At 43.6% G+C, this 14,046-nt stretch overlaps 1 protein-coding gene across 27 annotated transcripts in view; it reads left to right on the plus strand.

Moving 5' to 3' along the window:
- CELF2 (CUGBP, Elav-like family member 2) overlaps nucleotides 1-14,046 on the plus strand; it is a 554,598-nt gene that overhangs the window by 443,164 nt on the left and 97,388 nt on the right. For all 27 annotated transcript variants that reach the window (XM_018056980.1, XM_018056981.1, XM_018056983.1 and 24 more), the window contains one exon: nucleotides 5,098-5,180. In XM_018056980.1, coding sequence (XP_017912469.1) covers nucleotides 5,098-5,180 — 83 coding nt within the window. The remainder of the gene's footprint in view (nucleotides 1-5,097; nucleotides 5,181-14,046) is intronic.

Genomic DNA, 14,046 nt, shown 5'->3' on the forward strand with positions numbered 1-14,046 from the left:
TGGACTCTGTACAAACCTGAGACACCGATACTTGGTTCTGGGATCACCTCTCAGGTTTTACCCCTAAACCCATTTCACCTGTGAATTTAAAGCGCCCTAGTGAGGAGTAAGGGCTTTCCTTGTGGCGTATCTGGTAAAGAATTCGCCTGCAATGTGGGAGACCTGGGTTCGATCCTTGGGTTGGGAAGATCCCCTGGAGAAGGGAAAGGCAAGCCACTCCAGTATTCTGGCCTGGAGAATTCCATGGACTTATAGTCTATGGGGTCGCAAAGAATCAGACATGACCAAGCAACTTTCACTTTCAGTGAGGAGTAAGGGGTGGGGCCAATGAATAGACATGCAAAAGATGGGTTTTTTAATTTTTCACTCCAGAATCCAGAGCTCTTATTAAGGCAATGAATTGTTGAACCTCTTGGAAAATGGGATGCCTTAAAATCACCTGGGCATGGGACAGCAGGTTTATCTTTTCTAAGCTGGCTGCTGCCACCGGCAGAAACTCTGGAGCCAGAGGATAAAGGTGGCAAGAATCGTAAAGTGTGAGTGCTTACGAGACTGTCAGGCAGAGAAGAGAAATGCAGAGCCCAGAGCAGAAACAGGAGGGCTGAGCCTGGCTGAAGCCTCTGCCCCTGCCCATCCTTGGAATTCCCTGGCAGGTCACTTCCCCTCTGTGATGTAGAGCAAGCCTTGCTCTGCACTCATGGGCAGCAGAGAAAGCAGGTGCCAGGAGTGATGCTGACGCCGGAAGGGTGGTCCCCTCGGGCACACAGCGCAGCCGCTTACCGCTGAAGGGCGCCCAGAACTGTGGTCGGTGTTTAACCACCCACCTTCAAGGATGTTGGAAGCAGAACCTGGTAAAGGAGAAAGGTCTGTCCCAGAATCAGACTGCAGAGCCATCTGGTGTTACAGCTGACCTGCAGACAAATCCATTGAACTTCACACCTGAGTTACAGCTGGCCCAGGGAAGTCCACAAGCCACGTGGCTGCCTTAACAGCTGTCCATCCAGGTGGGGTAGGCAGGAAAGAAACTGCCCACCCTGTTACATCACCATGAGTTTTCTAGGACCTGGAGTCTCTCCCCGACCTTTTGCCATGGTGATCACCACCACCATAGGGCAGATGCTAAGGATACTTTTCCCTTCGTGTGTTGAAATGATTTCCTCAGGTCAATGAATCTTAAGATTTTAATGAGCATATCAAGTGGACCGGTTGCTTAAAAAGTCTGGTTGTTTAGCTGGGAGAGGACTCAGAGAAGCAAGAGTCTCTGAAACACATTCTTATTCTGGAAACATCCAGACTCAAGTCCCATCGGGGGAAAAAACCACAAATGGCTGCCTCAGAGATGAATGTTGAAATTGGGAGTTCTCTATTTCTACTGCAGATTTTCTGATAACTTAATCAAATGCTATTTTTATTAAATCAATTAGTATGCATGCGGAGTGAAGTGCAAGACATTTTTTCGCCCAAGAAAGGGAAGGAATAGTTTTGACTGTTAAATTTATTCTGAATGAAACCTTTTGGCTATATATCCAGGTAGGGTTCTTTTCTCAGGGAGGAAGTAGTGGTGGGCAGCCCTGGTTTGTGTGCGTTGATTTCGGGGTGATGCAGCACAAGCAATTCAGGTATAGAGGAAGTAAGGTGTTTTCCACCGAGGCATCCAGGAACTGAAAGTAGGAAACCAAAAGAAGAGTCTTGGAGTGAGATTTCCCCCAGAGCCCCCACACTGGTGCAAGTTGTCCATTGCGTGAGGGCATCCAGCTGAGGCTACACTTTGGGGCAGAAATTCAGCCCAAGCTCTAAGTCACCAAGCCACGGGGGCCATGCCCACATGGGGATAGGCTGCCTCTTTTCAAAGGTCCTAAGTGCGTGGTACCCAGGGACGTGCTGTCGGATTGGGAGTCAGTGAGCAGTGAAGGGGAGGCGAGTCAGCAGTGGTGTCCAGGATACTCTTCTTCGTATTACAGCTAGAACTAGAGCTTTGGGGGGGGGGGGGGGCATGTTCTTCCAGAGTCTTTGTTTTAATGGGACTAAAGTATTGAGTTGACCAAAAAGTTCATTTGGGTTTTTCCCTGAGATGTTATGGAAAAACCCAAACCGACTTGTTGGCCAACCCAGGAGAAGAGTTAAGAGGTATGCACAGTTCACAGAGAGGTCTGTCAAGGGCAGATCTCTGAGGTCACCCTCTCAGCTGCACAGGCAGAGTGGACCCTGCATGAAATTGGAGAGAGTTAGAGATTTGAAATACTTTTCCTTCACTCCTTAGATTCTTCTCTGCTTTTCTTGCCCCTCCTCACCCCATCCCATGCTGCTCAGACATCCGCTTCAAACTTTCTCAAAGCAAAACAAACACAGAAACAACTGTCTGTTCACCAAGAACCTTGTTCAAGACGGAAACACTTGGAGTTGCCAAATTCATACTAAGGTGTAAATAGCTAGGAACAATTAAATATTACCTTCCTCAAGGGTAGCGTTTTGTTGCTTCAGTAGCAGATGAACTACACCTTCCTAGTGGACTTCCAGGCCATGGAAAGTGGTTGGAATTTTGTATGGGTGTTTAAGGCGAGAGTGGGGACCACTCTATTCCTGAGACCACCGCACTGGGTCCAGGGTGGCCCCATAAGAAGTCTGCCTCAGTTTACATCATTTGTTCCTCTTTGCTTTTGTCCTGCCATGCATGGCAGTCACCATGACAGGTTCCCCTGTCCTTCCACTGGTCTTTTAGGTTGACCTCAGCTTTTCTTCTTGTCTCTGAACTTGGCCGGACTAGCATTTGTTTTCCTTCTGCTTAGGAAATTCTTCCTTAATTGCCTTCTTTCCAGGCAAGCAAACTGCTCTGTGCCTTCTACTGCATCTGAAAGCTTCTCTCTTTTAAGTGTCATACCCCTAAAATCTACCTGCTTGAAAGCGTCGGATTCTGCCCCTTTCTGAGGCTTCGGTTTTGAAGTCGAAGTTCAGAGCATCCCCATTGCTTGCTTACCCAGAAGCCAAGCCCATAAGCCCAGAAGAGAAAAAGGAGAACTTCCTGAGAGTCTGGTTGTTAGAAGCTTTTAGAAGACAGAGATAATGTCTTTTTCTGTTTTTCTTTTCGATTTTATTGAAATATAGTTGATTTACAATGTTGTGTTAATTTTTACTGTACTGCATAGCAGTTGAGTTATGCATTCTTTTTTTATGTGTTCTTTTCCTTTACGATTTTTTTCTCCATGTTTTTCTTTCTGTATCAAGTCTAGTAGAAGATAATTGGTATTTTTCCTCCTCTTAAAGTGATTACAGTGGATACCAGAAGCTGGAACTGGACTTTGCTGTTTAAAATCATTCCTTGATTTAAAGCAGTTCCTATAGCTTTTCTGGGCTTAGGTTATACCAGTGGAGCTGAAAATCGCACATTAATTTGATCAGTTTAGGAAAAATAATCTACCACCAGGCAGCATGACCAAATACACTCTGGTCTAAGAAGTCAAATAGCTGAAGTGGCAAGCTCATATATAAAGGCCCACTCTGTCCATCTGTGATTCTTTAAAAACCCTTCATAATTTTCATATACCTCCCATCATGCAAATTAAACACGTGAAGAGTCTCCCATCCTTGGAGACGGAGGTTTTTAAATGCCAAAAAGCTAGGAGCATACTCTCCTTTATCCAGAAGGTGAGGGATTTGCATATTTAATCTCATAGACTCCAGTGAAATAGTATATGACAAGGTTCCAAGTTTTGTTCTTTTTCCCAAATAAGGAGGAAGCATCTTACATGTATTTCAGAATGCTGTAGGGGTGGTATAGTACTTTGTCTTCTCCTACTCCTTCCAATGAGTTTTTTGTTCTGAAAAGTAGATGCTAATGTGTGATTTGGAACCTTTGATGGTTTGTGATACCAACTTCCTGCTCTCCAAATGTGCCACTTTTTTCTGTCCGTGGTCTTACATCATTCCCCTAAATAGAGCCAAAGTTGATGCCGTAGTGCCGTGAATTTCTCTGCAGCCACTTGCTGTACTTGGCATTTGAGGACCTCTCGAGGCTCTCCCCATCTCTCTTAAGCATGAGGGTAAGAATCAGAGCTAATTGAGTGTGACTGCATCTCTCTGCCTCTTTTTCTCCACCCAACTCATCCAAGACAGGCAGGTCAGAGGGAGCATCTTTTTCTTTTAATTTCTAAAGTTTTTTATCCCTTTTATCTACACTTGGTTGTGCTAAGAAACGATATGTTAATTAACAGATTATTAACCAGTGTCTTCATCTGGTTTAACCATGTTAACCAGTATCTTTAGGCACAGGCTGAAGAAGGGGTGAGCCTTGCTTTAGAATACAGAAGGAATGAGAGGTTTCAAGACCATTTTCTTTGGTGGAGGGAGGTGGTTTGGAGAAGAGTATCGGCTGGTCTCCCTTGGAGGAGCCTTCAGCCTGGACTCCCATCACCTCTTAGAAATGAGGAATCAAGAGGTTAGTGGTTGACGTCCCATGGCCATGTTTCATTCTCAGCACAGACAGTGCAAACATCTGTTTCAGCATCTGCCCACCACGTATAGCTCACTTTCTCAACTGGCTAAAATAGAGTCTTTCATTTCAGCAAACAAATATTGCATGTTTTGTGTGTGGAACTTCGCATTATGTGCTATGATGGAAATTGGAAAGAAGAGGGCTTGTTCTCAGCTCCTAGGCAGCTTGTTATCCGGTTGTCTAAGCCTCGGAGTTGAGAAAGTGTTTTAAAAGGGTGATGTTCTAGAGATAGCCTCTAAGACAATTATAGTTAATATAAGTGTCTGCTCTTGTGGTTGTGATTAAACACTTCACTTGATGCTGTGACTGCGCCACAAGTCCCATTGACAACTCGCCCACGGCCTCCCACCCCCGTTCCTGAAGACCCGGGTTCCCGGTAGCTGGTGCGCAGTTATGAATCGGTTCCCCAACGTGGGGAAAAGCTAGTAAATAAGATTCAGGATGAAAGGCGCTGGGTAAATGCTTGAGCTGTTGTTACTGCTGTTGCCGTGCACCTTACTTTTAAACTGTGCATCCTTTTAAGCAGTTGACTCGTTCGCCCCAGTCTCCATTATATCTGAGCAAAGCATTCACAGAAATTTCTAAAACCTTTTCATTTCTCTCTGTAGGTTGTTGTTTCGTAACATTTTATACAAGAAAAGCTGCACTTGAGGCCCAGAATGCACTGCACAATATTAAAACTTTACCTGGGGTGAGTCGGTTTACTTTTGTACCAAAATCACTTTATTGCTTGAAAATGGTCCTTTCAACTGAAGGTTCTAGTGATGGGCTCTTAGTGCCAAAAATGACTTTGGGCTTTTGAGGAGGGTGTGCTGACTACCCCCACCCCCAGACCTGGCCCTCGGTCCCCCTTGCAGCAGCCAGAGCGGCTAGCCAGCCCCTCAAGAAGCGCTGGCATTAATGCTGACTGAAAGACCTCTCAGAGAGTGTGTCCCCTGGCCAGAAAATCAGAATGACCCCACTGGGTCGCAGTGGCGGCTACAGAGGATTGGGTGGGCAGCGATTGTAAAGGGAAAAAAAGGAACGCACACACACACGCACGCAGTACACCAGAGGAGCAAATGGAAAAGGAAAAGCTTTTACTCACCAGGAGCCTCTTTTCAAATTTAGTCCTTAGATTTTTCTTTTGAAAGGACAAAATGTACTCTGCACAGCCGTAATATTCAACCTCCTAATGGCTTCTAAACAGTCAGTGGTGGTTAACAAAGTCAATGTTTTAATGCCCAATTTGTGGCTTCATGTCGATAGAGAACAGAAAATACGAAGCTTACAATTTTTTGTTTGCATTTCCTTCCCAGTCATACTGGACATTTGGTACCATTCACTAGAAATGAACTAATGTTGGCTGTAGCTGCTGCATCCGAATACATGAGTTCTGGGGGTTTGTGACCCTTTTATCTAGTGCATGCTGGTGTAAATTTCTCTGTGCTAGTTGGGATATTTTCCCCGTTGATTCAGATATCAGGGATGAGTTTATTTAATGGCAGAACGATGTGTGTTGCTGATAATGAAGAACCTCTGGTAAGCAGTGCTGTGTTAATGATTTTATTGAAACCTGGTTTGATAAGAGTAAAAGAAAAATAACATGATGTCCCTAATGTTTTCAGGGTATAATTGTAATGTCTTATCATTTATCTGTCATGCAAACCTATGTACACAAGTCATTTGATACCCTGTCACCCCCAGAGAAGATAGCATTTGCTTACTTCACCTTAGCTCCATTGAAAATCATATATTTTAGTGGCAAGATACTCAGTAAAAGGTTTTCAAAACATTAATTTGGTAATAACAAAAAAGTAGTAAATTATGAACTGTGGTCTCAAACCACACTGCTTTCGTTTTCCCCTTTTTGTTTGAGCAAATCAGACAGACTGAGATTCAGAAAAGCAAGTGTAATATCAGAATTCTCCCTCCTAATTTAATTTAACTACTTCTGTCTGAAACATCTTAGGTACTTTTTTAGTAGGGAAGATTTTACTGGGTCTAAGTGCTTTGCCTGATGATTTTTTTAGTATTATTTCAGCTTCATTCCCTGTATAAATGGAATTTTCCCAGTGTAAGTTCTGGGAGGTTGCAGTGTTAGGTTACATTATTGAATGAAGCAACCAAGGTATTTACTGTCCATGGCAGAAAAAATAATAATTTTTATTTCCCAGGCTCCTAATCCAACCCAGAGATCATTTGGTATTCCTTCTTTTAGAATGAAATACTTTACAGTAATTAGTGTGCAAAATCCCTTCTATGTGTTTAAACAAATTACTTGAGATGATGAATTGTTATTATAGCATTTAGGGTCTGTCGGTGCCAAATCTCATCCTATTTTAAATTAATGTGAAGCTTGGTTCATTTGAGTTCATCCCCTCCAATGGAAGGAGCACAGCTCCTAACATGCCATTTTCATGCGTGAACATGCTCCTCAAAACCCCGAGTTAACGAATGGGCTGTGTTGAAACTCGTACAAATGACTGATGAGCTTGCTTCTGTTTGGGACATCGGACATTTCACTCTGACCCCTTTCTCAGCAAACAAATAGCATCTTCTGTATTAAAAAAAAAAAAAAAAGTTACTCATGTCTCTTTTTTGCTCTAAAATGCTCTGCATGCAGAAGTCAGGGCTGCTGATTCTGGAAACCCGTTATTAAGAGCAAGAATTCTGGGGTTGGAAAAGACGGTTTGTGGATTGTTTTCGGCTTTCTTTTCATCCGGTTCAATTTCCTCTGCCCAATTACTTGAGGCAGGTTAAGTGAAAATTCTGAGAAGTCAGGTCTGATTTGTAAGCTCCGAGGCTTCACAGCACACACACTGTTGCTACATCTGCCATTTCAAATTAGGTGAATGGGAGCAGAGTCCCGCATCTCGCATTTATGTATTGCTTTATCTGATCAGCATCACCCTTAACAGCTCCAGCAAGAACATGAAAGCGGTTTCCTATCAGCTGGGAGCTTTGGTGGACGGGAAGAAATGGGACCAGACATAAAAGATTAATGCATATTCTCGGGGAAAAAATATTACAGGGTGCCTTGCTGTTTGATTACAAGCCTTGGAATTAGTCAACATTTCCATAATTCTAAACCAATATACACCTGTTTTCCCACTGTGATGTGAAGGCACAACTTAATTTAATAGAATCCCTGCTGTGCTAAATCTCTCATTAAATACCAAGCAAGTTCAGTAATTTAAAGTTGTAGCACTACTATTTTAACTGGTTGCTTTCCTATTATGAAATTAATAAGAAATTAATGATGCACTTTGCCATATGCCTTCAGTTTCTTTCTGAATAAAAATAAAAAGGATAAAGAAAAATGCATCACCAGCTGACACTTTAAAGCTTTTCTGGTTGTAATCATTTCTCCTGTGGATAAAATCCATTAAAAAGGCACTTGCTGCCTTTTTTTTTTTTTTTTTTTCCCTTAAGTGTCCAAAACTTTCCATTTAAAGCAAGATCAAATAGTGCTGGGTGTTTGGTTTCCCTTTTTTTTTTTTTCTTTCCTGTTTAATTTTCTCTTGCAGTTGATGTGTTTTGTCATATGGAACTTTTCATCGTGCAGCCAAACTTGGTGATGTCAAGGAATTTTCATTCTTGAGAGAAACAAAGAACTTGGTTCATATGGAAAAGAAAGAAAAGCTGATGGGCCGTTCTTTTATGCAAGTGAACATCCTTTTATGCACTCTTCCTCCTGTGTAATGTGTGGATTAGAGAGACCCTTTCCTTGGTGGGGTGTAGGGTGAAGCATCAGGGCATTACTTAGCAGCACAAAGTCATCAAGGACACATCTCTTAAGCCTGTCTCTTACTGTGTGACTGAGAAAGACACTGGGTCTTACATCCTCTGAAATGCTCAAAATAAATCCTAGAAATACACTTTTAGAAGATAAGGGAGCAAATTCAGCAGCTCTACATAGGGAGCAAGAAATGAGCTTCAGAGGGTTGGGAGGTCCTTCTCCTGGTTTGATGACACTCGGCTCTAGAGATAGTGGTTTGACACTTAAGGAAGAGATCAAATCTTAGGCACAGGCATGATTTATTACTAACATTTCATTAGGTTAGAGCTTCCCTGATGGCTCAGCAGGTAAAGAATCCGCCCGCAATGCAGGAGACACAGGAGACGCGGGTTCAATCCCCAGGTCGGGAAGATCCCCTGGAAGAGGAAATGGCAGCCCACTCCAGTATTCTTGCCTGGAGAATCCCATGGACAGAGGAGCCTGGCGGGCTACAGTCCAGGGGTCGCAGAGAGTCGGACATGACTGAGCGCACAGGCACATTAGGTTAACATCCACTCATGAGTATCCGGTGCTGCTGGTGTGCCAGGCAGCAGAGCTCTGCAGTGACACCACGCACATGCCCTGGAAACCCCTAGTGGGTCTGTGACCATGTCTGTGCAGATGCTGGTGTGCCAGGCAGCAGAGCTCTGCAGTTACACCACGCACATGCCCTGGAAACCCCTAGTGGGTCTGTGACCATGTCTGTGCAGAAAGGACTGGATGAGTCACTGGCCCTGGTACTAACTTCTGAGCCTGACCTTTTCCATAGCTGAGCCACTTGTGTCCTTGGACAAGTCCTGATTCCCTCTCCTTTGATGATACAGCCGATCAGGCTGAGAGGTACTGTCTTTGTTCAGGGTTTCGGGCAGGCACAACCTCACTGGTAGAATTACTCAATAGAAATGTCATCGTCTGCCATGGTGCTTGCCAGAGAGAAAAACCCTGTGAGGGCAGCTCTCGAGATTCATTTTGTTTTCCCTGACCTAATTTAGCTTAATTAAAAAATAAAGTAACGACCTCAGTGGAGGCCCAGGAAAACTGCCACGACCCCCTCAATAATCGGGTGTCACAGCCAAATATCCCCCTGCTCCAGGCCTAGCGCCGCTCTTTTTTCAAGGTCTTCACACACATTGTCTCTTGTAATAAGGCTTTTTGATTGAAAATCTCCAGCAGCATCGTTAGAGCATTCACCATATAAATTAATTTAATTAAGGATGTAATAACAGAGACGAATACAGTTTTGAAAAAGCTCTTAAATTTGAACGGCAAGGAGAAATTGGAATATTAATTGCAAATTTCTTCCAGCCACTTTCTCCAAACCTGCCTCCCTCCTTTCTAAGAGTCCCTCCCAGTTTTATTAAATGCAGTTTATATTAAGGCGTTACTGCCCTAAGAGCACATTTGTTTAGAGCGCTGCACGTTAGCCGTGGCAGACGGAAATGACACGTAGATCTGAGAGATAAAAACCAATGGGCTTGATCCACCAGGAGGAAGCTGTAAATGAAATGCCCTCTTGGGCCACATGTGCTCGCCCGCATGGCGTGAATGCCCCCCTTCCCGGCTGGCCCTGTGTGGGCAGGCAGCCCTCCCCGGTGGCCTGGAACACAACCCTCCATAGAATTGTCCCCCAGTGTCCTCTTAGAGAGGCGTGCTGGGGCTTCGTTTCTTGCAGCAGAGCAGCAGTGACTGGCACTGAGAGCGAACTCACTTTGCCCACTGTGATGCTTTTCCAGGGGCTCACTCACTCTGCACCACCTCTTCTGATTATTGATATGTACTTAATGTCTTTGTTCTCAGAGCCGTGGTGATTATTTTATCATCATCATCATCATTATCTCTGTCATAAAAATATCTCAAACTCTATCTCTTCCCATCATGGAAATTTCCCCCTAAACCATCCCATTTGAATCAAAGCCTGACGAGGTTGTACTCAAAGTATTTTTTCCCCCCTCAGGCGCCTTTTATTGAAAATTGTTAGAGAGGAAAAAAAAAGGGGGGGGGGCAAAAGATCACTATGAACAGGTTTGAGTCCTCAAACTCCTGTGCCATGGAGAACACACAAAATATTCATACCTTCGTCCAACAAATATTTACTGAATTTTTATGGTTGATCAGGCGCCATTCTAGGTTCCAGACACCTATAGTAGCTACTGTGATGTTTATAACTAAATCTTTAAGAAACAAAGCCAGCCAATGTGCCTATGTATAGTTAGTGTTTAATAAATTGCTCTTGGATATTTAATGCCCAAATGAGTTAAAGAAAAATACCTGTAGAGGAGTTGAGTTTTATTCAAAACAATGATTTTGCCCAAACACTCCTAAATGCAAACTGCATGCAGATTTGTGATTCCACGTGTATATAATGATAGCTTGTTTCATATAGAGAGAGCTATATATTTATGTATTATGTATATCTCTGCATTAAAGAGATGGGAATACCAGACCACCTGACCTGCCTCCTGAGAAATCTATAAGCAGGTAAAGAAGCAAATGGACATAGAACAGACTGGTTCCAAATAGGGAAAGGAGTACATCAAGGCTGTATATTGTCACCCTGCTTATTTAGCTTATATGCAGAGTACATCATGAGAAATGCTGGGCTGGATGAAACACAAGCTAGAATCAAGATTGCCAGGAGAAATAGCAATAACCTCAGCTATGCAGATGACACCACCCTTATGGCAGAAAGCAAAGAAGAACTAAAAAGCCTCTTGATGAAAGTGAAAGAGGAGAGTGAAAAAGTTGGCTTAAAACTCAACATTTAGAAAACTAAGATCATGGCATCTGGTCCCATCACTTCATGGCAAATAGATGGGGAAACAATGGAAACAGAAACTTTATTATGGGGAGCTCCAGAATCACTGCAGAGGGTGACTGCAGCCATGAAATTAAAAGACACTTTCTCCTTGGAAGAAAAGCTGAGACCAACCAAGACAGCATATTAAAGAGCAGAGACATTACTTCGTCAACAAAGGTCTGTCTAATCAAGGCTATGGTTTTTCCAGTAGTCATGTATGGATGTGAGAGTTAGACTATAAAGAAAGAATTGATGCTTTTGAACCATGGTGTTGGAAAATACTCTTGAGAGTCCCTTGGGCTACAAGGAGATCCAACTAGTCCATCCTAAAGGAAATCAGTCCTGAATATTCATTGGAAGGACTGATGCTGAAGCTGAAACTCCAAAACTTTGGCCACCTGATGTGAAGAAGTGACTCATTTGAAAAGACCCTGATTCTGGGAAAGACTGAAGGCAGGAGGAAGAGGGGACAACAGAGGATGAGATGGTTGCATGATGTCACCAACTTGATGGACATGAGTTTGAGCAAGCTCCGGGAATTGGTGGTGGACAAGAAAGACTGGCGTGCTGCAGTCCGTGGAGTCGCAAAGAGCCTGACACGACTGAGTGACTGAATCGAACTGTTTATATAATGATAGTTTGGTTCACATATGGAGATCTATATATTTATGTATATCTCTGCACTCGTACAGGAAAAACATTCACACACATCCATATGTGGTTATCAGTTCAGTCAAATAAACACAGGAAGAAATAGAAAATCTCATTTTCTGTTTGGCCTGCCCACATATTGTTCCTTACCTGGTGGTCACTTTTCTTAGCTTAGACTTCATGAGCTGTGTAATTCTTCACCTTTGTTGTTCGGTTGGGTTTCGTTTCCGCTTAGGATCATAGCTGATTCACAGCACAAGTACAACGGCACTTGACAAGTGCCATTTAATGATGATAATCCCTGCCTTCCACCTCCATAAGAGAAGAGTAGGCGCTGAATGAGAGAATGTATGTAAAGCTTTCTGAGCCCCTGAAGAAATGGACTTAAAAGACGTTATTTCTACTTGACAGTTTCTGTAGGTGTGAAGTTTTTTGGGGGAACAACCCAACAGATAAAATGTATTTGCTGGAGACGATGTCAGGACACCCGTTGGGTGTAGATTCTTCAAACTTAACCTTTGCAGAATTTGGTCAGAGCCGAGATATTTGGTCTTTCTAGCCCTGAGCGGCTGTTTTCCCTACTGTGTCTGTAGGGACTTTCTTACTAGGGACTGTAGCCTGCCAGGCTCCTCTGTCCATGAGATTTCCAAGGCAAGAATACTGGAGTGGGTAGCCATTCCCTTCCTCCAGGGATCTTCCCAACTCAGGGATCAAACCTGTGTCTTGTGTCTGTTGCATTGCAGGTGGATTCTTTTACTGGTTGAGCCACCAGGGAAGTCCTTGTTATTAAAATCATTTTAAAAGGCCTGTGGTGGAGAGCATCACTGTGTGGCTGCGGAGGAGCTCCTGGGAGGGGTGGATGCAGAAGCCCCCCCACCCCACCACCTGCACCTCCGGAGCCAAGCCAGTATGAAGACAGGTGCAGGGTATAGAACCAGCCCCAAAGGGATCTCAGCCTGGGTGGCAGGATTGCTGACCAACTCATTGGCTGAGATCCAAGAAGGTTGGAGGAAGAAATCCTTGGTCTGGTACTTCACAGGCTTCAGGCCAATCCCAGGGGATCTGGGAAGGTATGTTTTAATACTTTATAAAAAGCTATTTGGCTTCCATGGTGGCTCAGATGATAAGGAATCTGCCTGCAATGCAGGAGACCCTGGGTCAGGAAGATTCCCTGGAGAAGGGAATGACAACCCACTCCAGTATTCTTGCCTGGAGAATTCCATGGACAGAGGAGCCTGGTGGGCTAAAGTCCATGGGGTCGCAAAGAGTTAGATGCAACTAGGCAACTAACAGACAAAAGTCCGTTGGTGTATATAAAATAGATAACTAATAAGGATCTACTGTATATCACAGGGAACTCTTCTCAATACTCAGTAATGACCCACATGGGATAAGAATCTTTAATAAAAAAGGGATAGTGGATAGATGTATATGTATAACTAATTCACTTTACTGTACAGCAAAAACTAATATAACATTTTAAACCAACTATTCTCCAATAAAAAAAAAATTTTTTTTAGGCTGTTGGAAACTGTCCATTTACCCACCATAAGGTTTTACAAGCTACCTGTATAGTGGGCGCTTCTGCTTTGGACAGGCCAACAATCCATTCAGTAACTTTGGGCATTTCCTGGTGTTTAGGTTAAATTACCTTAAACGAAAAATCAGGTTTTGTGTGTGTGTGTGTTTTTTTTAAGAATATGGCCTCCTTAAAGCAAGGAAGCCTGTGGGAGGCGATTCATGAGGGATCCTTAGTGGTGGCAAGTTGAGAATGGCTGAGGTGCGAAGGCCTGGGTTAAAACAGGAAATAGCTACACCCCTTTTTTGGTAACAGAACTCAGTGGGAGGCCTTCCAGTTTTGTTTTGCCAACAACACAGTCTCAAACACCGACCTAATTAATAGGACTGTTCTGAGAGCTTAGCAACTTCCCGCGTGGCTCAGTGGTAAAGAACCCAGCTGCCAATGCAGGAGACACAGGTTTGACCCCTGGTCTGGGAAGATCCTCTGGAGAAGGAAATGGCTTACCCAAGTGTGCATGCTGGCCGCATCTGCACTGTCACCTATGGCATTGTCTGAGAAATGTTGGTGTCTGAAGGGAATGGATGGCAAAATGAAGTCATAGTTAGATTTCAGAGTTTATCACTTGGGAATACAGCAAGGCTCCTACGTACGAACAAGTTCTGTTCCAAGAGCACATTCCATTTCAGGAGCACTTGCATAAGCCCGATTTGTAGGTAAGTCCAAGAAAGTTAGCCTCGATACCCGACTAACACAGTTAACTGTACGCTACTGCTTTTGCACTTGCTTCCAGACATCCTGGGCTTGAAATAAAGATGCTATGCTGCTGT

The sequence above is a fragment of the Capra hircus genome, chromosome 13 (assembly GCF_001704415.2).
Source record: "Capra hircus breed San Clemente chromosome 13, ASM170441v1, whole genome shotgun sequence".
NCBI classification, from domain to species: Eukaryota; Metazoa; Chordata; class Mammalia; order Artiodactyla; family Bovidae; genus Capra; species Capra hircus.